The 25,212-nt window shown below is 38.1% G+C and overlaps 2 protein-coding genes across 9 annotated transcripts in view; one reads left to right on the forward strand and one right to left on the reverse strand.

Annotated features, from left to right (window-relative positions):
• Positions 1-7,150, forward strand: part of WDR3 (WD repeat domain 3) — a 30,619-nt gene extending 23,469 nt beyond the window's left edge. For all 4 annotated transcript variants that reach the window (XM_004026433.5, XM_019020916.4, XM_031012859.3 and 1 more), the window contains exons 20-27: positions 33-83; positions 564-629; positions 1,095-1,187; positions 1,668-1,715; positions 2,402-2,445; positions 4,149-4,277; positions 5,991-6,084; positions 6,382-7,150. In XM_004026433.5, coding sequence (XP_004026482.1) covers positions 33-83; positions 564-629; positions 1,095-1,187; positions 1,668-1,715; positions 2,402-2,445; positions 4,149-4,277; positions 5,991-6,084; positions 6,382-6,537 — 681 coding nt within the window. In that variant the 3' untranslated portion in view covers positions 6,538-7,150. The remainder of the gene's footprint in view (positions 1-32; positions 84-563; positions 630-1,094; positions 1,188-1,667; positions 1,716-2,401; positions 2,446-4,148; positions 4,278-5,990; positions 6,085-6,381) is intronic.
• The window catches only part of SPAG17 (sperm associated antigen 17), a 230,902-nt gene continuing 206,628 nt past the window's right edge, over positions 939-25,212 (reverse strand). For 2 of the 5 annotated variants that reach the window (XM_004026432.5, XM_063695914.1), the window contains 6 exons: positions 20,470-20,606; positions 18,912-19,096; positions 17,105-17,165; positions 13,684-13,828; positions 10,867-11,006; positions 939-1,137 (listed from right to left, as the gene is read on the reverse strand). In XM_004026432.5, the coding sequence (XP_004026481.5) occupies positions 10,867-11,006; positions 13,684-13,828; positions 17,105-17,165; positions 18,912-19,096; positions 20,470-20,606 (668 nt within the window). In that variant the 3' untranslated portion in view covers positions 939-1,137. Of the gene's footprint in view, positions 1,174-10,861; positions 11,007-13,683; positions 13,829-17,104; positions 17,166-18,911; positions 19,097-20,469; positions 20,607-25,212 lie in introns of all 5 variants that reach the window. The other 3 variants (XM_055376755.2, XM_063695912.1, XM_063695913.1) reach the window with 3 other exon arrangements.

Below are 25,212 nucleotides of genomic sequence, written 5' to 3' on the forward strand. Positions count from 1 at the left end.
TCTCAAATTAATGTCTATCTATCTCATGGCAGGAAAGAGAAGCAGAATATGAGGAGAGTGTGGCCAAAGAAGACCAACCAGCAGTAAGTAAATTTTGGGGACCTTGAGATTATGCCCCATATATAGTTATCTTATTGAAATTGACTATAATGTCCAGAATTTCTAATAGAATTAAAATTGAGGCTAGAAGTTGAAGGTATCACCAGCTGATAAAGAATCTGTGTAATTCTTTCTCTTCAACTGTATATCCTAATTTTGTGGTTCAAGTGATTGACCAAATTTGCTATTGAATAATTATTCTGGCAATTGAGACTTTAGGGAATTATTTTATTCACTGTAGCGCAAAAATAAAAATTAGAAAATTCGGATATTCTCTTTTTAAACATTTGCAGGATATTCTTACAATAATGCATATGCTAAGTTCTGTTACTGGTAGCTGATAACACTGTTAGTATTTTCATAAAATAATAATAGCTGTTCTCATACGGATGTAAGATTAATTTATCAGCTCTTTTAACTCAACAGTCAACAGTGTTATTCAAGGATTTCTTTGTTTCTGGCAGGTTCCAGGAGAGACTCAAGGTGACAGTTACTTTACTGGAAAGAAAACTATTGAAACAGTGAAAGCAGTAAGTTGATATAGAATGTGGTATCTCGTTTTTTAATAAGATCTCAACTTTTTAGTAAAAGTTTTATTCTGTATCAACCAGAAAGCCATTTTTTTGGCAAAAAGTTGATGAGATTTAAAGATGGGGATTATAACCTGTTTTCTTCTCTTGTAACCAAAGATGGGAGTAGTCCTGAATCTCTTTGATCAATATGTGCTCCTTTCAGGTGTTCCTGGGACCTGCCCTATTCAGAGTGTCTAGATATCATCCCACCTGAGTCCATGACACTTAGTCTCCTCCCTGTACATTAAAAAATAAGAAAATCAAAAATGTCTTTAAATGCTTTTTGGCACTCTATTGGCACGTCTTTATTAAACGGATTGAAGCTATTTCATTTGGCAAATTTCTGGTCAGTTCTTCCAGTTTCAGTGTCCTGGGATGATGGAGTGTGTTGTGATGATTTATTTCCTTTCTCATCCTCTGTAGGCTGAGAGGATTATGGAGGCTATTGAGTTGTACCGAGAAGAAACTGCAAAAATGAAGGAACACAAAGCCATTTGTAAAGCTGCAGGGAAAGAGGTAATAAGAGAGTACAGTAAGTTACAGTATCAATAAAAGGAATTCCCAAGGAGAAAAACCATTGTTTTGGGATTTATTAACTAAGATCAGGATATACAATAAATGGAATAGAATCTTTCCAACTCACTATATTAGAAGAAATTGAGGAACTGTGGGAAGAAGGGAACTTGGTCTTAATGAAAGCGAAGGAAAGGAAATTACAGATTGAGGTGATTATTGTCTTGAGTAGAAACCCACGTTCTATGTTGGTTTGGGAGGCAGGGTAACCATTTCAGATTTCTAGATAAAATACATTGTCCAAGCTCATTCATGAATACTATAGAAACTAACAGGTTTGATAATTCTTTTACACTCTGTCAGTTTTTTAGGGTCTCTTTTTTCCCTTTTCAAAATTATAAAATACAGTTACCACTCTGTCTATAACAAGTGCTACCTAAGTCTCAGTTTTTTTAATGACTTGATTTAATAATTTCTTCATAGGTTCCACTTCCCAGCAACCCCATCCTAATGGCTTATGGCAGTATCTCAGTGAGTAAAATGTCTTAACGGTTTTCCTTTGTTTATTAAAAGGTTACTTACAAGGACAAGAAAGGAAGTAGAGGCATTATGATTTGGGGATGGATTATTGGGAATACTTTGTCTTCAAAAGTCTCTTTTGAATCTTGGCGTTCTCTAGGATATTTTGTATTTCAAAAGGACCACTTTAGTGTGACTTCCCAAGCCAGCCTTTTTGGTTGGACTGGACTGGCGTTCTTCTGTTTTCTAGTGCCTGTTTATGTTCAGTGTCCAAAGCCCTCTGAAGATTCTGTTAATCTAAATTAACTTTTGAATCAGCCTTCAGAAGGAAAGTTGACAGAAATCAGTCTGATGAGATAAAGAAGAGAGAGGGGAAGAGTGATGGGAGAATGTATGTTTATCTTGTAATCTCTAATTAGTATTTTATTGCATGTCTCATCACAGTAATTTTGTGAGTCAGGGTATCTTCACCTTATAGATAAGGAATCTGGCTTGACTTGTAGCATAGTTGGTAAGGGGCAGAGTTCAGTTGTCAACCCAGATCTGACTGACTCTAAACTCATGCAGATCTTGCCATTTTAGAATACTTTTTCTGAAGTAAGAAGGAGGGGTTCCTGTTTTATAGGAGATAGAAATTAGAGAACTTTAGTAGAAAGCAACCAAGAGTATCACTAATGGTATTAATCCTTCCTTTATAGCCTTCAGCTTATGTATTAGAGATTTTTAAAGGGATCAAGTCGAGGTGAGTGAGTCCTTGCGCACAATTTTTGTAATCTGTCAGCAAACATTTATGAAGTGCTTATCTGAACGGGAAATAAATAGAAATTATAATTGATGGTTATCTTATAGGTTTAACTATATCAAAGTTTTGATGGAAAATAATTTATAATGTTCTTTTTGAAGTGCTAGAACTAGGAAGTTCCTTCTAAAGTATGAAGAGAGATGCTTTTAAGGACAAATAAAGGGGAGTGATTTATGTTGTAGGTGATGAAATAATATATAATTCAATTAGAAGCACCAATTGTTAATTTGTTTTATATTTTGGCTTCTTTTCTATGTACATACACAATTGGAATATTATATAAAGTTTTATATTCTGTTCTTTTTCACATATTTCCTGAACATTTGTTTGTTGTTCATATTCTTCAAAAAAAAAATCATTGGATTCAGAATTATTCCGTTGTATGAATAATTACTCGATATTGCATTTGTTTCTCCTTTTTGGCTATTATCAGTGGCTTCACTGAATATGTTTACACATATATCTTTGTCATCATTATTGATTATTTTTCTTAAGAGTCCTAGCAGCCTAATAACTGACCAGTAGGCATAAGCTTTTAAAGTTTTGTATTGCCAAATTACTTTCCAGGGTGATTATACTGATTTTTAGCAGGCTTTAAAAAATTTGTTGCCAGTGTGTGAGCCAAAAGGTAATATTTTATTATTTTCATTTCTTTTGACTATTAATGAAGTTAAAATTTCAGCATATTTGTTGACCATTTGTATTTTGTCCTGTGAATTTTTAGTTACCTCTTTTTGCTCTTAAGTATTATTTTACTGGTTTTTAAAGAATTCTTGCTGGGCACAGTGGCTCATGTCTGTAATCCCAACATTTTGGGACACTTGAGACCAAAAGTTTGAGACCAGCCTGGGCACCATACTTCATTTTCTTTGTCATACATTTTTGCAATAATTGTTATATTATTTGTGATTTTCCTTTTGATTTTATTTATGAGTTTGAACTACTGAAGGCTATCATTTTCATAATGAACCACAATATCTACATATATATTCCTTACAAGAAACAACACTTGTCTTAGGATAAAGATGAAACTTCACTACAGGAATGTAAAAGAAAATTGATTAATGTGGAAGTTACAATACATTTCAAGATAGGAAGATTCTGTGTTTTAAAGATTTAACTTTTCCTAATTAATAGGTTTGTAATCCCATTTGATATCCTCTTAAGATTTTAAATTGGAATTGATGAAATAATAATACTTGAGCTAGTTCTAGAGGGAACTATTTTCCCAGATTAAAAGGCTACAAAATTAGCAAAATTAAAATAGTGTAGCATTGGTGTCAGGATCAATCATCATGTCAGGATCAGTCATCATAATAGACTCTAATGGACTCAATATATGGTAAAAGAATATCATATGAAGATGGAATATTCAACAAAAGGCTTTGGAGATATTGTTTATCTGGAAGGAAAAAAAGTTAGATTTTCCCATCATGCCATTGACCAAAATGCATTCCAAATAGATTAAGATATTAAATACAAAAAACAGAGTCATCTAGCTTACAGATGAATATTCAACTCTAGGCAAGATGTATTCAAGTATAAAATCAGTAGAAAAAATAATAAAGGGAAGGATTTAAAAATTGACCATGTTAACAATGTTAACAAATGTGGCATTTTTATATTTATTTTTTCTTTTTCAGTGAGCTGGAAGAATCTCTACTTGTGCTGCCTTTCTCTTATGTCCCAGACATTCTTAAACTCTTTAACGAATTCATTCAGCTGGGCTCTGATGTTGAACTTATATGCCGGTGCCTCTTCTTCCTCCTTAGGTAACATCCTTTTCCAAAGAATACCGTGTCTGTTCAGCAGAACTGCTTCAGTAGTACCTTAACTGAAGCTGTCAACACTTGGGATTAAGAAATAGTATGCCGAACTCGGTGGCTCACACCCATAATCCCAGCACTTTGGGAGGCTGAGGTGGGTGGATTGCTTGAGCCCAGAAGTTTGCTACCAGCCCAAGCAATCAGTCTTGCCTTTAAAACAAGGATCATGATGACCTACCTCTTTAAGTAAGAAGTCATGGTAATACATTGCTCAGGAATGCTTACTCAGTCATAGGCCTCCATGTTACAATCTTAAGATAGCTCTGGTTCTAGTCAGTTTGCCAAAAGCCAATTATGATTGGCCAGTTTGCCTCATTTGTTGTTTCTTTTAAGCCAACCTTGTCCAGCTGGTGGCCCGCAGGCCACATGTGGCCCAGTATGGCTTTGAATGTGGCCCAACACAAATTTGTAAACTTTATTAAAACATTATGATTTTTTTGTGATTTCTTTGTTGTTGTTGTTCATCAGCTATCATTAGTGTATTTTATGTGTGGCCCGAGACGGTTCTTCCAGTGTGGCCCAGGGGAGCCAAAAGGATGGACATTCCTGTTCTAAAGTGTTTAGTGTAAGCTAACAGGTTTTGCTTTGTCCTTATACCAACATTTTAAGAAAGTCAGTTTATTTCTCTTGGTCTCTAACAGGTGCAAATGGAAATGTAGGGGCATATATAGAGGTAAACTAAGGAACATAAAGCAAATACGTTCATTAGGCTATATTCTTAAATATGAAGATTCTGTTAATAAGTAGTTGAGAAGAATATATGTACAAAGGCTTGATATTCTTCTCATCTCTCACCCTCATTCTCAAGCGGTTACAGCAGAGAACAGGGATGGAGACAAATTGAACATTCCTTCAAATACTGTTATGAAGACAAAAACTGGTCAGCCAATGCCAAATAGTTAAACAGGTATATGTAGTGAACTGACCAAATAGGTATTTGGTGAATTGGCCTGGTTTTATGATTCTTAACCCTCCATTTCTTATACTCTATCCAGGATAGTAGCAAGAGAAGAAGAATAATATGTTCTGTTGCCATATTCATAATTTGGGGCAACTTGTAAAGACATAAGTTCATATTTAACCATGTTACTAACAATTTCTTTTACTGCTATGGCATATGTGCTATTGAATTAGGGTTGCTGGTTCTACGAGTAACACTGTGAATACTTATAGCGTATCAGAGGCTTATGGATGGGTACTACCTGACAGGTATGGTAGGGTCATCAAGGATATCTTGGTACTCTAGGTCAGAGTTTGAATCTCATGAATGTCTCTTTTTTGCTGTGGCTTTATTAGAAGTATTAATGCATCTTTGTTAAGTTAGCATTTCTTAGAAGGCTCATTCTGTCTTTGAGTTTTCCTTAAAGTACCACTGTCAAAATCTGTAGCCACTGGCAGGTTGCTGGGCTGGAAGAAGAGCCTTTGCAAATGAATTGAATGTGTCATAAGGTTTAGGACAGTATTTTTTAAGTTGTCATCAAATTGAACTGAATAGTAGAGAAAGAAACTTCTTTGGCTTTTTTTTTTTTTTTTGCTCGAAACATTTCTATAATGTATATTTTGTTGTTGCTTTGATATTGTATCTGTTTACTGTTTCTAGAAGGGTTAGGTAGGGCTAGAACCTCTCTGCAACATGGCTGTGTTTTGTTTTTCTATCAGGATTCACTTTGGACAGATCACTAGCAATCAAATGCTTGTGCCAGTGATAGAAAAATTAAGGGAAACAACTATTTCAAAAGTCAGCCAAGTCCGGGTAAGTGTCTTTGTATAGAGATAAAATAATGAGGCAAATTCCTAGTGTGATTTAGCAATAGTATAGTATGCTGTGCTTTGTCTTTAGCAGTACCCACCACCGATAAATCCATATTTGAGATAGTTTTTGTTAGAATTAGTAGGAATAGAAAAAACAGAAAAAACAAACAAGAAAAGTTCTTAATGAGGGAAAGATAAGTAACAACACCTGAAGCTTTGGTTACCCTAACTCTCATATGCTGCTATAATGAATTGAAGTGGGAGAAAATTTTTTAATATTTCTTGTATTGCACTCCAGGATGTTATCGGCTTCAATATGGCTGGTCTTGATTATCTCAAGAGGGAATGCGAGGCAAAAAGTGAAGTTATGTTTTTTGCTGATGCTACTAGCCACTTGGAAGAGAAGAAGAGGAAGAGGAAAAAGAGGGAGAAGTTGATTCTAACGTTGACTTAGAACTGAAATGTGGTATCTTTTTTTTTTTTTCAACTTTTTCCTTTAAAGGACTCCTAAACTGAGCACAGAAGAGTTGGCGTCATCTTAAAAATAGCAAATAACAGAAGATCGCATTGCAGATGATATCAGGATGTGGTTTCCAGCTTTGCCTGAGGGAATTCCATCGTGAGATTATGGGCTGGGTCCATTTCTTGGACTTAAAATGCATTATTAGTTTAAAAATCTTCCTGTGCTCTCAAAGCTTGAGCCTTGCAGCTCAAGCTTGTTGTTCCCTTTATATTCTAGCAGGGAATAAATAATTGTTTTAATTAGGTATTTGTTTCATTGGAGTTGAAATTAACATTTCAAAAGTTTTTCGTATTTTTTTATGGCAGATGGTTTGTCATTTATTTATATTAGGTTTTACTGCCTATTGAGACAACCAGGTGCATAATTGATTGCCCTTTGGCCATAAAAATGCAGTGTCATGGATCTTAGAGCTAAAAAGGACTGTAAAAATTACCCAGAACAGCCTCCTCAGACTTAACCTTCTGCAAGTTATGTCTGTATATAAGAAGATTCTAATTGCTAACTGTTTATACTTTTCTGAATAAAATAGTTGTTTCTAATTAAAGAGTAGCCAAGCTAAGATGCCTGGCTGGGCTTCTGAGGAATTAATACACTCGTGTGTGTGTGTGTGTGTGTGTACGTACACGTACATATATATAGTTGACACTTGAAAAATGCAGGTGGTAGGGGCACTGACGCCCCCACCCCTACGCCCCGCACAGTCAAAAATCTGCATATAACTTTTGATTCCCCAAAGTCTTAAGTACTAGTAGCCTGTTATTGACTGGGAGCCTGACTGATGTATTATATATATTGTATACTCTATTCTTAAAGTAAGCTAGAGAAAAGAAAATGTTACTTAGAAAATCATAAGGAAGAGAAAATATATTTAGTGTTTATCAATACTATAAGTGTATGTCATCTGTTTATAAAATGAATTGTCTGTCTGGAGTGGCAGGCAACCACAGCCGCAGACCTCAATCTGTGGTACTTATCAAGCATCAGCTTTTTCTTGTAATGTCATCACTTTTCTCTGCTTTTTGGGAGCACTGTGATACGCAGTTTACTGGGGCGATGAGTTGTTCATGCACAGGTGATTAGTGTCACAGCATTTTAAGTGCATACTCACAACACTTGAGCTCACTGCAATAGCAACAGGAGGTGGCTGTGAAATTATTTCAGTAACATACTGTGTATTACAGTTCATTTTATGCAGCTATGATTTAATACTGCATCTTTACATTATTTTACATTTCTCTCAAAACTGTGAATTGCACCATGTATGATCTGTATTTGTGTGTGTTAATGTTGATAATAGATTTGCGTGTATTTTATGGCAGTAAATGATAAAATAGTCTAGTATCTACATATATTTTGTGCATTCATGATATAACTACTTTTTTCCTAATTTTTTTCATCTGAAACTTTTCTCATTGTTTCAGATCTCCAAAAATTTTTCCAATATATTTATTGAAAATATCTGGGCTGGGTGCAGTGGCTCACGCCTATAATCCCACCACTGTGGGAGGCCGAGGTGGGCGGATCACAAGGTCAGGAGTTCCAGACCAGCCTGGCCAACATGGTGAAACCTCATCTCTACTAAAAATACAAAAAACTAGCTGGGCGTGGTGGCAGGCGCTTGTAGTCCCAGCTACTCAGGAGGCTGAGGCAGGAGAATCGCTTGAACCCGGCAGGCGGAGATTGCAGTTAGCCAAGACAGTGCCACCAGCACTCCAGCCTGGGCAACACAGTGAGACTCCATCTCCAAAATAATAATAGTAAAAAAAAATCTGTATAAAAGTGGAGCCAAGTGGTTAAAACCCATGTTGTTCAACGGATTGTCTACTGTATATCTTCATGGTAAGGATTTGGGGAATGTTCTAGGAAAAGATATTGACAGATACCTCTGGGTCTGGGCTTTTCTTTTGGGGAAGTTTATAAATGACTAAATCATACTTCTTGTTAAAGGCCTGTTTAGATGTTCTGTATCTTCTTGAGACAGTTTTGCTTTTTATCTTTTTTGTTGTTGTTAATCCCAAAGATTTAAAACTGCGGTTTCTGTCTGAATTTGGTCATTTCAACCAAGTTACTGTGTTGTGGGGCCACCATTTTCTTCCTAGGCTCAGAGATGCAGTTCTTGTGGCTTGCTGATTTGTGTCCCAAACCACAAGTCTTAATGTTCTTGAGCACAACACAATCACTGAAGTGAGTAAGGGATGCAGTGGTGTTATTTGTTGGGCAGAATAAATAAGTGAATTTTGGCATAGAGTTTCTGAAGGCATAACTATGAAGGCAAGAGAATAGGCAGGCAGGATAATGCATTCTAGGTGCTTTCCAAGGAGTCAGTGTTGTTTAGGCAGCTATTCCTGCCACCAGGGAGAGGAGTTAATTCTTGAAAAAAAATTTAATTTTTTATGAGAACAGAAGTTGATTCAATATCCTTCTTAGAGTTGCTCATCAGAACATAAATGTCACTTTCTAGTAACATTTTTGATGGTTTCCAAACCAAAACAAGTTCCAGGAGGGCATTCGAGATGTATACATCATCAATAATTACTCTTATGTTAAAAGTTGCTGTTTTCCCATAGCTTTGCCACCATTTATAACTCAAAAGCCTGATAGTGCTAGGGAATGTAAAGATGTTTCTGTCTGCTAAGTGTTATACTAATCGAAGAGAAGGGGAACTTTTATGATAAAGTGACATGTACAGAACCTAGCCGAGTTACAATTTTTGGTTAAAATACTTGAAACTCTTTAACTCTAAAAGTTTAAGGTCAATAGGTGCATTATAAAGTAAATTTTAAGCCAGGCAAATTTCTAGTCATTAAGTCAGTATTCATTGCCTTAGTCAGCCATTGGCTGTATATAATCCTTAATATAAAAACCATCTAATGACTAATATCTCTTGCATATTGTGAAGTAAGTTACCTATAGAAATTCTGTAGTACCATAAAGAAAAGCCTTTTGAGATTGCAGTGAGCTGAGATTGCGCCACTGCACTCCAGTCTGGGCAACAGAGCCAGACTCCATTGAAAAAAAAAAAAGGCTCTTGAATGATGTACTGGGAGTAAAACATTTAGGCCTATTTTTAAAAATGTATATATCCATCCACTTAGAGAAAATATGCTTAAAAATTTTGAAATTCACTGGCTGGAAGCTAGGTGCTTTGTATATTTGGTATTAAATTGTTTCTCAATGGCAAATGTCATAAATTATATCTCATTCTAAAGATATCTAGCAAATCTCCAGCAGAGATCTAGGACAGTGCCCAGGAAAGCAGTGGTATCTGTTGGTAGGTACAGGACTGTATATAGGACTCTATTCACTTAGCTGTAAATGATGAGCCTGCTCAATGCAGCCTTTTCAGGCCAGATTAGTCTTCAGAAAGAGAGGGAGGTTGTGAGCAGAAGCTTAATGAAGAAACCACATGGGCTTACAGTTACCATCTGCAATCCACCCCCATTCCTCACAATTTAAGCTCCTAAGTTTGAGATGGGGCTAAGGTTCTTAAAGGTAGTATCACCATATATTCAAGTCCTTTCTCTTTATTTCTGAGGTTTTTGGGATCCAAGCAGCCCTGGTATGTTTTTAGAACACAGTACACATTGTGTAACAGTCACTGAGCCCAACTCTTACATAGGGCCTGGCAGTGTTGCCCTTGTGTATCCCTTCCCCTTGAGTATGGGGTCGGACCTAGTGACTGGCTTCTAGTGAACAGAATACAGTAAATATAATGGGATGTCTCTTCCAAGATTAGGGTATAAAGCACTGAATTCTACCTTGCATGAGGATTACATTTTATAATATATATAAAGAAGCAACTAGTATAGTTATTTAAACAAATATTTTCTTTTTTTTTTTTTTGAGACAGAGTGTCGCTCTGTCTCCCAGGCTGGAGTGCAGTGGCACGATCTTGGCTCACTCCAAGCTCCGCCTACTGGGTTCACGCCATTCTCCTGCCTCAGCCTCCAGAGTAGCTGGGACTACAGGCACCCGCCACCATGCTTGGCTGATTTTTTCTATTGTTTAATAGAGACGGGGTTTCACCAAGTTAGCCAGGATGGTCTCGATCTCCTGACCTCGTGATCCACCCACCTCGGCCTCCCAAAGTGCTGGGATTACAGGTGTGAGCCACCGGGCCTGGCCTAAACAAATATTTTCATTCATTCAGGCCAGGTGGCTTATAGGTTTCTGACTATAAGAAGAGGGGAAGAAACCTGGGGTCTAATACCTCAAATTTGAACGCTTGACAATCAAATTCTCATTTATTACTTACTGTACCTAACGTGGAGAAACTTTACGAGACATGAAGACTCCAAGTGTGGAGGAATAAATTGTAGAAGTTCTCTGGACCATTGGATTTTCTTTTCCCTGGGGAAAGTCTTTTGGTCGTTTATCATAATTGCTGCTTGTTAAAACAGGTAAAATACTTGTTAAGGGCTGTGCTTTTCATGACTAAATTATTTGCATATATAAACCCAAATAACATTTTAGAATCATAGAATTTCTTCTCTGGCAACATTAGTTCAATTTTAGGTACCTGTCTATCCAATGCAAATTCTGCATGCTTAGGCTTGGGGGTTAGAGGATGGATATGCCAATGTCTAGAATGTCTTCTGTTCTCCCTAGTGTACATTTCTCTCCTAACTGTGACTGGCTTTCTATAAGGAGCCATCAGTATGGTCAAGCCCCAAACCATATCTACATCAGATTTCATGCTTTTTTTTTTTTTTTTTTTTGCTGGGGAGAAGGACAGATCATTGTTGACACTGGAAGTAAGTAGATAAAAGATCTGATAAGATTTTTTGCCCTTTATCTGTGTCTGACAGGTTCTCTCTAATCTATAAGCAGGGAAATAGAAAATTTATTATAAATACAAATGATTTCATTGCTATGATTAGCAGCAGTGGCTCAGGTATTTGCATCTAATAACCTGTGTGGAGAGGGTAAGGGCACTTGATTTAGTTCCCAGAGGAAAAAACTAGTTCTTTGGCTAGTTTCCTTCTGTCACAATGGAAAAACCCTGTCATCATTACTCAAAGGAAAAGAAAAAGGGAGGGGAGGAAGGTGAGAGGAAGGGAGAGAGACTTTCCCAGTGAGGACTTTCCTTTCCTGTTTTATATTTTGCTCCATTGTACTTACTGCCATCATTGTTTATGGTTTACTTACTTTGTGTATTGTCTGTCCTCCCACTGGAATGTAAGCTACATAAAGGCAGGCGTTTCGGCATCTTTGAAAGCATAAATGAACAAATGAACTAAACTTCATTTATTGACATCAGTGCTATCTGACACAAGTTCCTTGAACTTTCTCCTTCACCTCGGAATATCTGAATCATCAGCTATCTTCAGCTTCTCCCTTGCCAAGACTAACCCTTCAGCTCTGTTTTTTATTATTCTTTTGCCCTGTTTTGGATATTGCAGTTTCAATCACTTCTACTCATTCATATTTTTAATATATATCTTCTGCTCCACTCTCTTCAACCTACAAACGTGTAGGTCTACATTAAACTGAAAATCCTTCCTATATTCTGTTGCATCCTTGAGTAACATATTCTCTTGCTCTTTCCTTTAATAAATTTTCTTGAAAGAATATCCATAACTAATGTTTCTGCTTTCTTAATACAGTCATTCTTTACCTTTTGCAATTTAGTTGTTTATCCCAACCAAATTTAACACTTTAAATCTGAATTTTCTTTGACATCTCAGTAGCATCCGTCAATTGTGTCCGTCTTTTCCTTGAAATTCTTCCTAAGGCTTCTGAAGTATTTCATCATTTTCTAATTGCTGCTTTTGTCTCCACTGGCTCTTCTTCCTCCTGCTCCCTAAACCGACTCCAGATTTCTGTTCCTTGCCCATACATTCAGCCATCACCTCTGTGTAAACGATGCTTAAAATTATTATATCTCCAATTCTGACTTCTCAGTTGAGATCTAATATTACATATCCATGATTCATTACCTCAGCCCAAAACTTTGAGTTGAACTCGATGTCCTCTTTCTTCCATCCATCAATGGCTTCTACCTCAGATTTTGCAGTTTCCTTCCCCCACCGTGTCTTTCATTCATGTCCCTCTTTTATGTTGACTGTTCCCCCACTCCCAGTTCTTGTCCTCACACATGGCCCATTCAGGTAGACTTCTAATGGTACTTTTACACATCCAATTGTTCCCCTTTGACATGTCCTGCACAATAACACTGGATTCATCTTAATAAAGATATGCTGATCATATCACCCACAGGGTCAGGAATCTGCAGTGGTTCACTGCTGCTTAAATAATAAAATTCAAGCCAAGGATTTAAGATCTTTCATAACTTGACTCCAACCTACTTTCCCACTATATTCCTAATACTCAAGCTTTTGGCAAGTTGAACTCCCTGCCAATCATCCCAAACACCTGGAGCTTTCCTGTTGCCATGGTTTTGTTCATTATTTTTACTTAAAGTTCCCGTCAATCAAGTTTTCACATTCTATAAGATCCAGCTCAAAAATCAAATAAATAGAGAACTGTAACACAAGCAGCACACAATTCGTGCCACTGGAGAAAGTACAAAATAGAAATAAAATGTGAAGACTTTATTTCTGCTACTAGATTATATAATACCTTTTAAGACAGAGTCCAATTATCCATTTTTATATATGATAAACTATTTTATACAGTACCTTGGAGGTAATAGGTTCTTGATATCTATCTAATATCTGTTTGGCTGAAGACACTGATAAGGAGGAATGCATGCATAATTCAGTGAATACCCAACCTTTATAATAAGAAGGTATTTCCTATCCTTCCATAAAATTATAATTTTTTTGTGATAGATACTTGCTGTTTTATTATTCTGTCTGATATTCCATAGATAGCCAATAACATTTACATTTATTCAATCTGAAGTTACTGCACATATACTATGTGTCAGGTATTTTTTTAGATTTGGCTAGGTGCTTTCAAAGATGAATGAAGATGCTCTTTGTCTTAATAAATTTAACTCTGATGTTGAAGATAGAATTAATAAAGTAGAGATGTATTTTGACTTCCATGTTTTCCTCACTCGTGTAATTTCTGCACTATATATGATTACTCAAGTTGAACTTTAAAGGATATTTGCTTCCACAGGTAGGAACAGAACCTCATGCTCTGTCATAATCTCGATATTGTGGGAGATGTGTGCTGATCCCTTGGCCCCATCCTCTCCAACAGCCGTGGCAAATAACTCTATCTTCAGTTCTGTCTGCAAACCAGCTGCCACCTATAAGACACAAGGTAGCTTTAGGACCAGACAACTCTGAGTTCAAACCTTGCTTTTAATAATATGAATTTGAGCAAGTTACTTAAACTCTCTTACCTTTGGTTTCTTCATCTATAAATTTGGCACTAACAAATGGTAGTTATTATAAGCATTTAGCAGAATTACTTCATAATGAAGGTAGAATTCCATTAAGTAAAGGGGAGCCAGGGTAAATTGTTGAAGGGGCAAACCAGGTGCTATTTAGGAAAAAGCATAAGGAAGCTAAATGCCAGGTTATTGGAAGTGGAACTGAAGGCAAAATTTTGCAATACTCCTAATTGTGCTGGTTTTTGAATGTCGGTAGTGACTTTCAGTAGTGAAATCTGCAATAGCGGCTACTGCAGACAAAGATAAATTTAATCTAATATAAATCAGGAGGCTGAGGCAGGAGAATTGCTTGAACCCAGGAGGCGGAGGTTGCAGTGAGCCGAGATCGCGCCACTGCACTCCAGTCTGGTGACAGAGCAAAACTCCATCTAAAAAAAAAAAAAAAAAAAAAAAAATTCATCTAACAGACTTGGTGACTACCATAACTTTCCTACCCTGTTCCTTGCAGGGATGTCCAATATTTTGGCTTCCCTGGGCCACATTAGAAGAAGAAGTATTGTCTTGGGCCACACACAAAATATACTAACAATAACGACAGGTGATGAGTTTAAAAAAAATCACAAAAAAATCTCATCATGTTTAAAGAAAGTTTAGGAATTTGTGTTGGGCTGCATTCAAAGCGGTCCTGGGCCATGGGTTGGACAAACGTGACTTTAGGGTATTCCTAATGCAGGATGCATAAAATAATGAAACCAGTAGAGGGAGACAAAATTAGTTTAAATGCCCAACTGCTTAGTTCTGAAAACCCGTGGAAGAGGATTGCACCAACAAAGAAGAAACCTGATACAGAAGGAAGAAGGAACACAGCAAGGCATGGGCGTCTTGCCTTGTTCTTTGAAAAGAACACTAGCCAGCAAAGAGAGAGCTATTTATGTTTCTAAGTTGCCTCTCCAGGAGGTGGGTTAAAAAGCAGACTTGGGAACAGTTATCTAGAAAAAAATAAATCTGAAACTACCACATGAAAAGCAATTAGATACAAATGGAATGTTTTCTTCAATATAGTTTTATAAATAGTAGAATTGGAAAATGTTTCACAGTTTTTTCAACAATGTACTTGTGAGCATATGCATACTGGAGGATATCCAGCAGCAGACCCTTCTCCTCCAAGTCCAGCAGTTGGAGCAGGGCTGGGTAATGATGAAATTCAGCATGAAGAGAGCTGGAATACTGCCATCATACAGGTTTGCCCAGGCTTTGAGCAGATTCATTTAGTGTTGGCAACTAACCAAGCTGAACAGTGGTTAGATTTACATATGGGGAAGTCTACAGATTATATTTTTTTGCCAGAGCCAAAACCTACTATCAAAAACTTAAAAAAAAAAAAAACTAAAAAAACCTTATAGTATAGAGTGAGCTTCAAAGACTGTGCTGGGTTTTTAGTACCTATAAAAGTTGATCCAACAGCCATTTTGGCTTTTGGCATAATCCCTACTTTAAATTAAAATGAGATTTGCTAACTTCCCAGAACAGTGGAAGAAGGGCTTGTTTTGATTTTTGTCTTTTGCTTTATGTTGTGAAGGTTCTGAAATCTTGACACAGTACAGTGATGAATTACTTCAGGAGAGTACTCATGAATTAGTGGATATAATCCCAAAATGTTACTGTTTGGAGTTTCAGCCTGTATAATACTGTTTTCTGTAGAGCATATTACAGCTAGAAGGGGCTAAGAAATAATCTGGTCTGAACTTTACAGATGAGGAAAACAAGGCTCAGGGCATTAACTGAACTGCTTGATGGCATAGTCGTGACAAGCCAACTGACTTTGCGCTACACCAAACCAACCCTTCTGTGTGAGCCTATAACTGGGGCTGCTTTAAGAGCTTCAGACTCAGGGAGCATTGGGTGCTTGTTAACAGGACTGGATACTTTTGTGCACTGTTCTCACAGGCCTATGCACTCTTCGCATCTGTGATGAATGGGTCATGCATCTGCCAGACTAACTCACTTCATTCTGTCATTCAATCACACCTCTCTTGAGTACCCACTATGTGCCTGGCTCTGTAAGCTTCTTACGTGTCTTACTCATTTTTTAACATCCTCTGCGCCCTGACCACTTTAAATGGCATATGGGAGGAACTCAAAATTTGCTGAGTGAAGTAGGAAGTAAAAGGGGTGTTAAAGCAGTCATATGATGCACTGATAAAGACAAATGTGACTTTATTTAAGATGAACTTAAGTTTACATCATCCTATATTTCTGAAATTATAATTTAAAGTGAGAATATGCTATTAATATGCTTTTTTTTTTTTTTTACTAAACATGCCATTTTGGAGGATGTATCAAATAAAGTCAGAACAGGTTGACATTTTGTATTTTGTATTTTCAGAGATCTTTGGAGAAATGAGGCAATTGATGAGTTTAATAAATACGATTTCTTGGTTGGGCACAGTGGCTCATGCATGTAATCCCAGCACTTTGAGAGGCCAAGGCGGGTGGATAGCGAGGTCAAGAGTTCGAGACCAGCCTGACTAGCATGGTGAAACCCTGTCTCTACTAAAAATACAAAAATTAGCCGGACGTGGTGGCATGCGCCTGTAATCCCAGCTACTCAGGAGGCTGAGGCAGGAGAAGTGCTTGCACCCAGGAGGCAGAGGTTGCAGTGAGCTGAGATCATGCCATTGCACTCTAGCCTGGGTGACAGAGTGAGGCTCTGTCTCAAAATAAATAAATAATATAAACAAACAAATATGACTTCTTAGTATGGCATTAAATAATATTCTCTGACAAATACCAAGAGAGCAAACCAGATTTACGTAAAATATGAAGAATGGAATAATTATTTTTCACTTTGCATAAGGATTTACTTTTTGAAAAGGTAGTTTTTATACAATGGTACATAACTGTAATATTGGGACAAGTGAGGTGAGCTTCAGAATTGTTTCTATAGCTGGCAGTTTAACTCTGTTTATGCATTGGATTGGTCTCATGGTTACTACATGGAATGAATGCCATCAAGCCACATACTGTATCACTACCAGAAATCTTTTGCTTATGATATTAAAAACAGTAGACTTATACATAGTTTAAAAGGAATGGGCAGAATGGTTTCAAAGCCCACTTCACTGGTAACCTATACATAGTCACTTGCATGCATGCAAGCACACACAACAGATGACATATAGGACTTACAGGTCCAGGTTTGTAAGTCACTTTCAGTCCTGTGCTGGGTGGGGGCTGCTTTACTTTAAACCTACAAGGCAGAAAGATAAAAATAAATTTATGACATAATGAAACCCATGAGCAATGAATAAGCTGGGATGTTATAAAATAAGGAAGGTGTTAATATTTGCTACACAGGAGCCGGCGGTCCATACCATTAGAAAAACAACTTTAATATTCAATTGGGAGAAGAATCTGGGGCCCATTTCACAACTGCCTTTCCAACAGTTTTCATCAGCGTAAAACGGGCTCCAACCTGAGTTTCAACCCTTTGTTACTGGTTGCTGACGAGCAGCCCAGGCTTGGGCAGTGGGACTGTTTGGCTGGTGTGCGCATTTCAGCGTAGCTGCCAGCATGAACGCAAATGCTGGCAGCCGGGTCATTAAGTTGAAGAATAAAGGCTCTTTTGGAAGGCAGTGGAGCATGGGAGCCAGCCTTGCTCTGTCTTGGTATGGGGTTTGCATGTTTGAGGAGAGGAGAAACAGAAAGGCTCAGAAGATGTCGAAGAACTTGAAAAGCTCCGAGCTCACACATGGTGCTTATTGATCTCTCTCCCTTCCTGTGGTTTGTGGGTTCTGCTTGAAGGTTAAAGACCTGGAGTAAATTAAAATGCCAAGGAAAGCCTACCTCCACTCTGACCCCAACACTGCTTCTTCCTCCATCAACCTTGCTGTCTGCTCTATCGTGGCTGAATTAACAAGCTGAGGAGTGAAATCTCCAAAACTAAAATTTTTATACTGGAGCGACAGGACCCGCACGAATGAGTTTTATTAGTTTGAGGTTGACTGTCTATTTCTCCCCACCCACTTTGTTGGCAACAACCTAAAAAACAATCATGTGTGATTTGGTGGCCTGAGTTCCACATCAGATTGTTTCTCAGGAAGCAAAGGTTATTCATGAAGCTGGGGATTTGCCTCAACTGAAATAACTGAAATGGGACAGGGATCTTTCAAACTGGATGCTTCTATCGTTTTGTTTTATCTGATTTCCAATCATCAATCCAGAATCACAAACATTCTTGAAGGACTTACTACTCAACTCTGAAAATGGCTGCAACTGAAATAAACATATATTCCATTTTAATGGAAGTAATACCCATGCTTATGTTTAATTCAAGATACAATAGTGGACATTTTGTAATTGGGAATGGTTTGGTAGAGGTATATGGTTTACCGATCCAATGGAAAGGTTTGAAATTTCACACAAAACAAAGCATTAGTAAAGCAAAGTATATGGTGGGACTCAGGAGATCTGAAGTCTGGCCTCTGCTAGCTGACAAGATGTTACAACAAGTTACACAGTTTCTTCTTTTATAGTAGTCTCTAAGGTCTTTCCCTCCATTATGCAGAAACAATGTAATTAAAAGCACCTTTCAGATCATAATGTGCAAACAAACATCAGCTAGTATTATTATAGTTAGTGGATTTGAGAAAAAGACTTTCAATTATTGTGCATTAGTTGCTGTAACACTTGTACAACCTCCCCCTTTTTTTCCACTAGTAGAAATCAGGATGTGAGTTGCTTTTACCAAAGTATGAATAATGATGAATAGGAGGGCAAGGAAGTATCTACCATATAATTGGAACCCGATAAACACTCACTGATTTGTTGATGAATGAATGAATGAGTTAGTGTGTAAATGACTGAATGAATAATGTGAAGATTCAAGGAGTAATTACAGTTCGGTTCAATAAACATTTACTGATGGAGGTGACCAAAGACAAGTCACAGGGTAGGGAAAGGTAACCTGAGCAGACCTTTGGTCCCTTGGCCTCACCTGCAGAAGTCCACTCCAACATTCTTGAGCTTTACAACTGTGGCATAGGTATGTCCTTCCTTAAGCACTCCAAACTTGACTGATGATGGGAGAAGATGGAACCCAAAAAGGGATGACTTTGCGTTATTAATGGCAGCAGATGCAACAGAGGATGTGTTCACTTTTCCTCCAACAGAATCTTGCACCTTTGCATTAAGAAAAAATTAATAAAATGGTTCTATTTTGAGTTCCCAAGATTAAAAAAAAAAGTCCCTGTCACCAAAGGAAAATAACTGTTGGGTTGCTGGAGGAAATGAATGTTTACAGTCTCATGTCATCCTTACAACAGTCCTGTGAGGACGTATTTTAGGCTTTGTTTTAAGGATAAGGAAGTCAAGTTCAGAGAACTGAAAGACGGATAATTGTTCAAGTGGTAAGTGGCATAGCAAAGATTCAGACTCAAGTTTGCCTGATTCTAGAGTCTGTGCTCTTTCATCTGTGCCAGTGGTCATCAAACGTTAGCTTCCATCAGAATCTCCTGGAGGACTCATAAATACACAGATTGCTGACTTTACCCCCAGAGTTTTTCATTCTGTTGGTCGGGGTCAGGGCCCAAGAATTTGCATTTATAACAAGTTCTTAGTGTTGGCAATGCTGCTGGTCAGGCAACCACACTTTGAGAAACATTGGTCTGTGCCCTTATTATTCCTCACATCAGCAGTGCTGACATCATCTCAGTTTGTTAGAACTGCAGAATCTCATGCCCTACACCAGACCTAGTGAGTCAGAATCTGTATTTTAACAAGATCCCGAGGTAATTCATATGCACATTAAAATTTGAGACGTACTGTAATTTATATATTGTCAGTTATATATATATATATATTACAATAAATTTTGTGATGAAGATGAACACAGTATGCCATGGAAGAAAAAAAAAGATAATTATCAAAACTGGTGGGCTCCAGAAGGTTTCCCAACAGAACTGGATGGAATCTTAATCTTAGGGGCTCTGAGCAAGAAAGGAGCTTGGTATTTTTAAAGAATGAAGAGAAATCTACAATGGCTGAATTATAGTGAGTTTGACTCAGGGTGAAGGTGAAGAAGCAAATAGGGCCTTATCCTCATGCTAAGTCATTTGGATTTTATCCTAAGAGTCATGGCAACGGTGGCCAATGATTCCTTTAGCCAGTAGTAGTATGCTGGTAAACTGGCTCTCTGAAAACAATTCTGATTTCTAGTGTTTACCAATTTTGTGGTGCTAGTACTCCCAGCATGGCTGATTTCAAGCTATCAGTGGTTTGATAACTGGCTCATAAAATTTCTCCCAGCAGCCTGTATGAGCCAGCTCCACCAAAGCACCATCTGAGTTTACATGTGTGAGATGTAAGTTTAAAGAGCTTCATGGTGAGATGGTGGATACGGTCAATAGCAGTACACAGTGGCCGGAAACTAATAACTTCAATGAATCAGAATTACATAAAATCTACAAAAGGAGCAGGATTGAAAAAAATAAAAAATAAAGAATTCCATCAAATGCTGATTGGCTGTGGGGAACTTGTTCCGATGTTTGTTTTACCTTTGCAAGAGGTTGAGACTTAGGCTTGGAACTCAGCAAATAATGAGGCAACTTCACTTTTTCTTTTCTTGCTTGTCCCGCAACATCCTGCAGCAAGGACTGGGCTGGAATTTTCACGGGCTCATAAGATTCTGCTTCTGTTAGAGAGAAAGCTTAAATTATGCCACATGGACATTTTATTCAAACACATTTGAAGTGTATGAGAACAGAAACCAACTTGGAAACTTTTCTTCTTTGCTTTTCAAAGAGCTTATTTATTTATTTTTATTTTAATTTCAATTTTTCTTTTAGATTTACTGCAGGTTTGTTACAAGGGTATAATGCATGATCATGCTGCCCAAATAGTGAACATAGTATGTGATAGGACATTTTTCAGCCTGCCTCCTCCCTTCCTCCCTCCTTTCAGAGTCCCCGGCATCTCTTGTTCCCCTCTTTATGCCCATGAGTGTCCAAGATTTAGCTCCTACTCAAGTGAGAACATGTGATTTTGGGTTTTCTGTCATTAATCTGCTTAGAATAATGGCTTGCAGCTGCATCCATGTTGGTGCAAAGAACATGATTTCATTCTTTTTTATGGCTACATAGTATTTCATGGTGTACAGGTACTACAGTTTAAAAATCCAATCCATCATTGATGGGCACCTAGGTTGATTCCGTGTCTTTGCTATCATGAACATTACTGCAGTGAACATGTGAGTGTATGTGTCTTTTTGATAGAACAATTTCTTTTTCTGTGGGTGTATATCTAGTAATGGAATTGCTGGGTCAAATTGTAGTTCTATTTTTAGTGTAAACAGCTTATTTAAAAGGAGAAAAGTCTTCTGTTAATTCTCATTTTATGCCTTTTCATTTTAGAAAGTGATTTTACATACATGACCTAATACTGGTCCTCACAACAACCGTATAAGGTGGGCAGTACAGATGCTATTAGCATCTTTTTTTTAATAAATGAGAAAAATAAGATTCTAAGAAGTCAAGTGGCCTGCCTAGGATGAACTGAATTATACCCAGATCTTCAAGGTTCCTTCTATTAAATCAACATTATATAATACAATACAACATTAACTCTGAAAGATTTCTTAAAACTAATGAGTAAAAAAAAAATCCCAAGCATTTCTTTGATTCTACTACTATATTCATAGTTTTAAAAAGTGGTTTAGTAAGTATAGATAAATTAAGCCAGAAAATTAGATCTTCAGATCACTAAATTCGGTGACTTGTTCTTTTCCTCAGTTACATGAGGGAATGAGCAAGTGTAGGAAATCCATGCAGCAGTAGCTGTGTGTCTTTGTTCCACAGATCCAGGAGGTGGAAATAAGAATAGTATTTTAGATCATGGTAGTTAAAAATCCTTTCCTGCATTCAAATCAGGAGGAGAGGAAAACGAAGGGGACTAATATTTGAGTGTCCCCGATCTGCAGGTGAGTGCCACACATGTTTTTACACCGGAATCAGGGGGCTCTGGCAGTGATAATCTTGGACTGCTCAGCATTCTTCCCATCCTCCATCTCTATGCAAACTCCTGCCACACACATCTGGTGCCAGGATGTCCCTGGTCCCAACCATGAGGAGCAAAGCCCAGTCAATGAGGGCCCTTCCCTGGATATTTCCACTGAAGCGGACAGCGATAACCCCATCTTGCATACTAGGTTATGGATCTGGAAGAATCAGAATCTTAGGCCTTTATGGTCATGATCTCTGCCACATGGAAATAGCCTGTCCTTTGTAGGAGAGGATAAAGCCAAACAGGAACAAGTAGGGATGGGTCATGGTGGAGGCAGGGGGGATGTGGAGAGAAACAGGCATTCAGACACAAATACTCTCCTGGAAAGCCAGAGTACCTGAAGCCAAATGCCCCTGGGCTAGCACCACAGCCACACAGCCACTATTCTGTGGTTTGCTTTTGGTCACCAATAAATTTCCTGTTTTGTTGTTGTTCAAGTGAATTTGAGTTTTAGTTCTCATGGCTGTAAACTGAGAAGTCCTAACTAATATAGTAGTAGTGTCTCTGTTTTTGTTTGTTTGTTTTTACCAAAGGGGAAACAGAGGATCAGAGGATTAAATAACTTGTCCAACAAACTATAATGAGGGTCAGGGCTAGAATGTGGACCTAAGTGTGTTGGAACCACAAGGAACATGCTCCTTTTACTACTCCGGGTGTCCCAAGCCCATTCGTGAATCACCGTCTGCTGGGCTGCTTTTGGAAGAATAGAGATTTCCAGGCCACATGCCAGTAAAGCCCTGCTCCTGACCAAAACAGAATCAGAATATCTGGGAATGGAACTCAGTGATCAGTGTTTTTATGTATTTATTCCCTTTGATCACTATTCTCTGCATAGGCAAGCATTCTAGTAGTTTGGTATAGTTTTTGTTCATATCCTTGCCGTATGTGTACTACTGCTTTGTGTGTATGCATGTATCAGTCTAACAAGTACTAATTTGTTGCTCATACTATTATTATTAATAGCAAATATGGTATGGAGTTTATCATGAGCTGGACACTGTGCTAAGCATTTTACATACATTAACTAATTTAATTCTCACAGCCCTGTGATGTATATAGCATTATTTCCCCTTTACAGAAGAGAAATAGGAAGAGATAAAGGGTTTAAATAATGTGCCCAGTGTCACATAGCTATTACACAAGGAGCCTGGATGTGAACCCAGGTAGAGCCTGTACTCTTAGCTCTGCTCTATACTAGACTGCCTCCCATAAAACATGCAGATGATTATTCCACTGAGCCTACCCTCCAGGGATCAGGATAATGGGGGAGGGAGTCCTTGAGGGTCTTGGAGCAGTGGCTGATTACCAGCTGACACAGAGGTCCTTTAGTATTTGAACAACTGGTACAATCCAACTAGTGCATTCATCTGAATATTACTGCTGGACCTGAGCCGAGTGAAGAACCAGTAGTGGTTCCTTGTTACCATGCTGAGGAAGGCTGGATTATTTCTTCACAATTATTTACTTCCCCTTTGAGGATGGCTTCCCTGTAGGTGGAATATATTTCTCTGCTCCATTGACTCTGAGCTTGGCTACGGCACTTGCTTTAACCAACAAATGTGTCTGTGGATGGCAGTGTGTGCCAGGCTGAGCAGAGGCTGTGAGGGGCAGCATGTGCTTCTGCTGGACTCTCTTGAGCTTTGACCTTCTGCTGTGAGGATGGCTTGCCTGACGTGGTGGCTCCTTGGCTCCTACAGTGTAGCATTCTTGGAATACACCTGAACATTACCTGCAGCTGGAGGTGTGCTGGTGAATGGTTAACAACTACCTTTCCCAGGGTAAACTGCCCTGGTTTGTACCAGTCTGGGGCAGAGCTGCCATGGACATCCACAGGCCCTCAGACTGGTTGTTTTAAGCCACTACAGGATTTGGCGGTGCTTCCATGCAGTATTATCACAGTCAGCACTGAGCCCATGCTTTATTTTGGAAGTCCACACCTTCTCTAGCTGACTCTATTGTATTTTCCAGACGTCATCTTGTATTATTACCAAATAAAAAATCTCTTATTTATTTACACTGATTTCCTGTTCATTTCTCCCTTCAAGCTTTTGAACACATTCATTTTATTTTAAATAAAATATTCAGGCTGGGCGCGGTGGCTCACACCTGTAATTCCAGCACTTTGGGAGGCCGAGGTGGGCAGATCACCTGAGGTCAGGAGTTCGAGACCAGACTGGCCAACATAGTGAAACCCCATCTCTACTAAAAATACAAAAAAAAAAAAAATTAGCTGGGCATGATGGTGGGCACCTGTAATCCCAGCTACTCAGGAGGCTGAGGCAGGAGAATTGCTTGAACCCAGGAGGTGGAGGTTGCAGTGAGTCAAGATTGTGCCACTGCACTCTAGCCTGGGTGACAGAGCAAGACTCCCTCTCAAAAAAAGAAATTAATAAAATAAATATTCTTTTCTCTTCCCTACATCAGGAATGTAGTGTAATATAATATAGAGAATTAGGAGTCTTAAAACTCATTCTAGCCCTAGCTCAGTCACAAATTTGCTGTATGATTTTTAGATGTCACTTGACTTCTCCAGGTTTCAGTTTCCTTAAGTAAAATGAGGGTTGTTGTAGGTGATTCACCTCTTAAATCTTAAAATCTATGAAATTCTGTTTATTTTTCAAGACCATTCCTCCCATAAAGCTTTCTCCACTGCTTTGTGTTAATTCCTTCCTACTCTGAATTTCTTTAAACTTTTTATATCAAAATTTAATTTTCCATTTACAGTGGAGTCATGTTATTGTCCCTTATCTCAAGTACCTCGGTACCTGGGGGTGCAGTAGGTGTTTCAATCAATTTATTTTTCCTCCTTCAAAGCTTTGTTTCTTTGAAGCTTGTGCCATCAGACTGTATTAGTTACTACTTCTCCAAGTGGTTGTCATTTACTGACCACTCTCGATCATTCCTTTTATTCACTGGTGATTTTAACACCTGAGAGGGTCTCCCACTTTATCTTTCCTGATGACATCACCTGGATGATCCATCCAACACCCTGTCTTATCTGATTCTTGATCACACCGTTTCTTCATCTTTTCCACCTCACAGAGTCTCATGGCCACATTTTTTACCTTGCCAACCCCGATCATTTTACCATTTTCAAAATCTGTTTCCAGTACCCTTTCTGGATTACCACCTCCTATTCTTCTAGCTTATTATTCTGTCATATCCAGCAGGCGATTATTTGACCTCACTGAGGTCTCTCACCAACACTATCACCTTACACAAGCAGTCCCTCCCTTCTT

Source organism: Gorilla gorilla, chromosome 1 (assembly GCF_029281585.2).
Source record: "Gorilla gorilla gorilla isolate KB3781 chromosome 1, NHGRI_mGorGor1-v2.1_pri, whole genome shotgun sequence".
Taxonomy (NCBI): domain Eukaryota; kingdom Metazoa; phylum Chordata; class Mammalia; order Primates; family Hominidae; genus Gorilla; species Gorilla gorilla.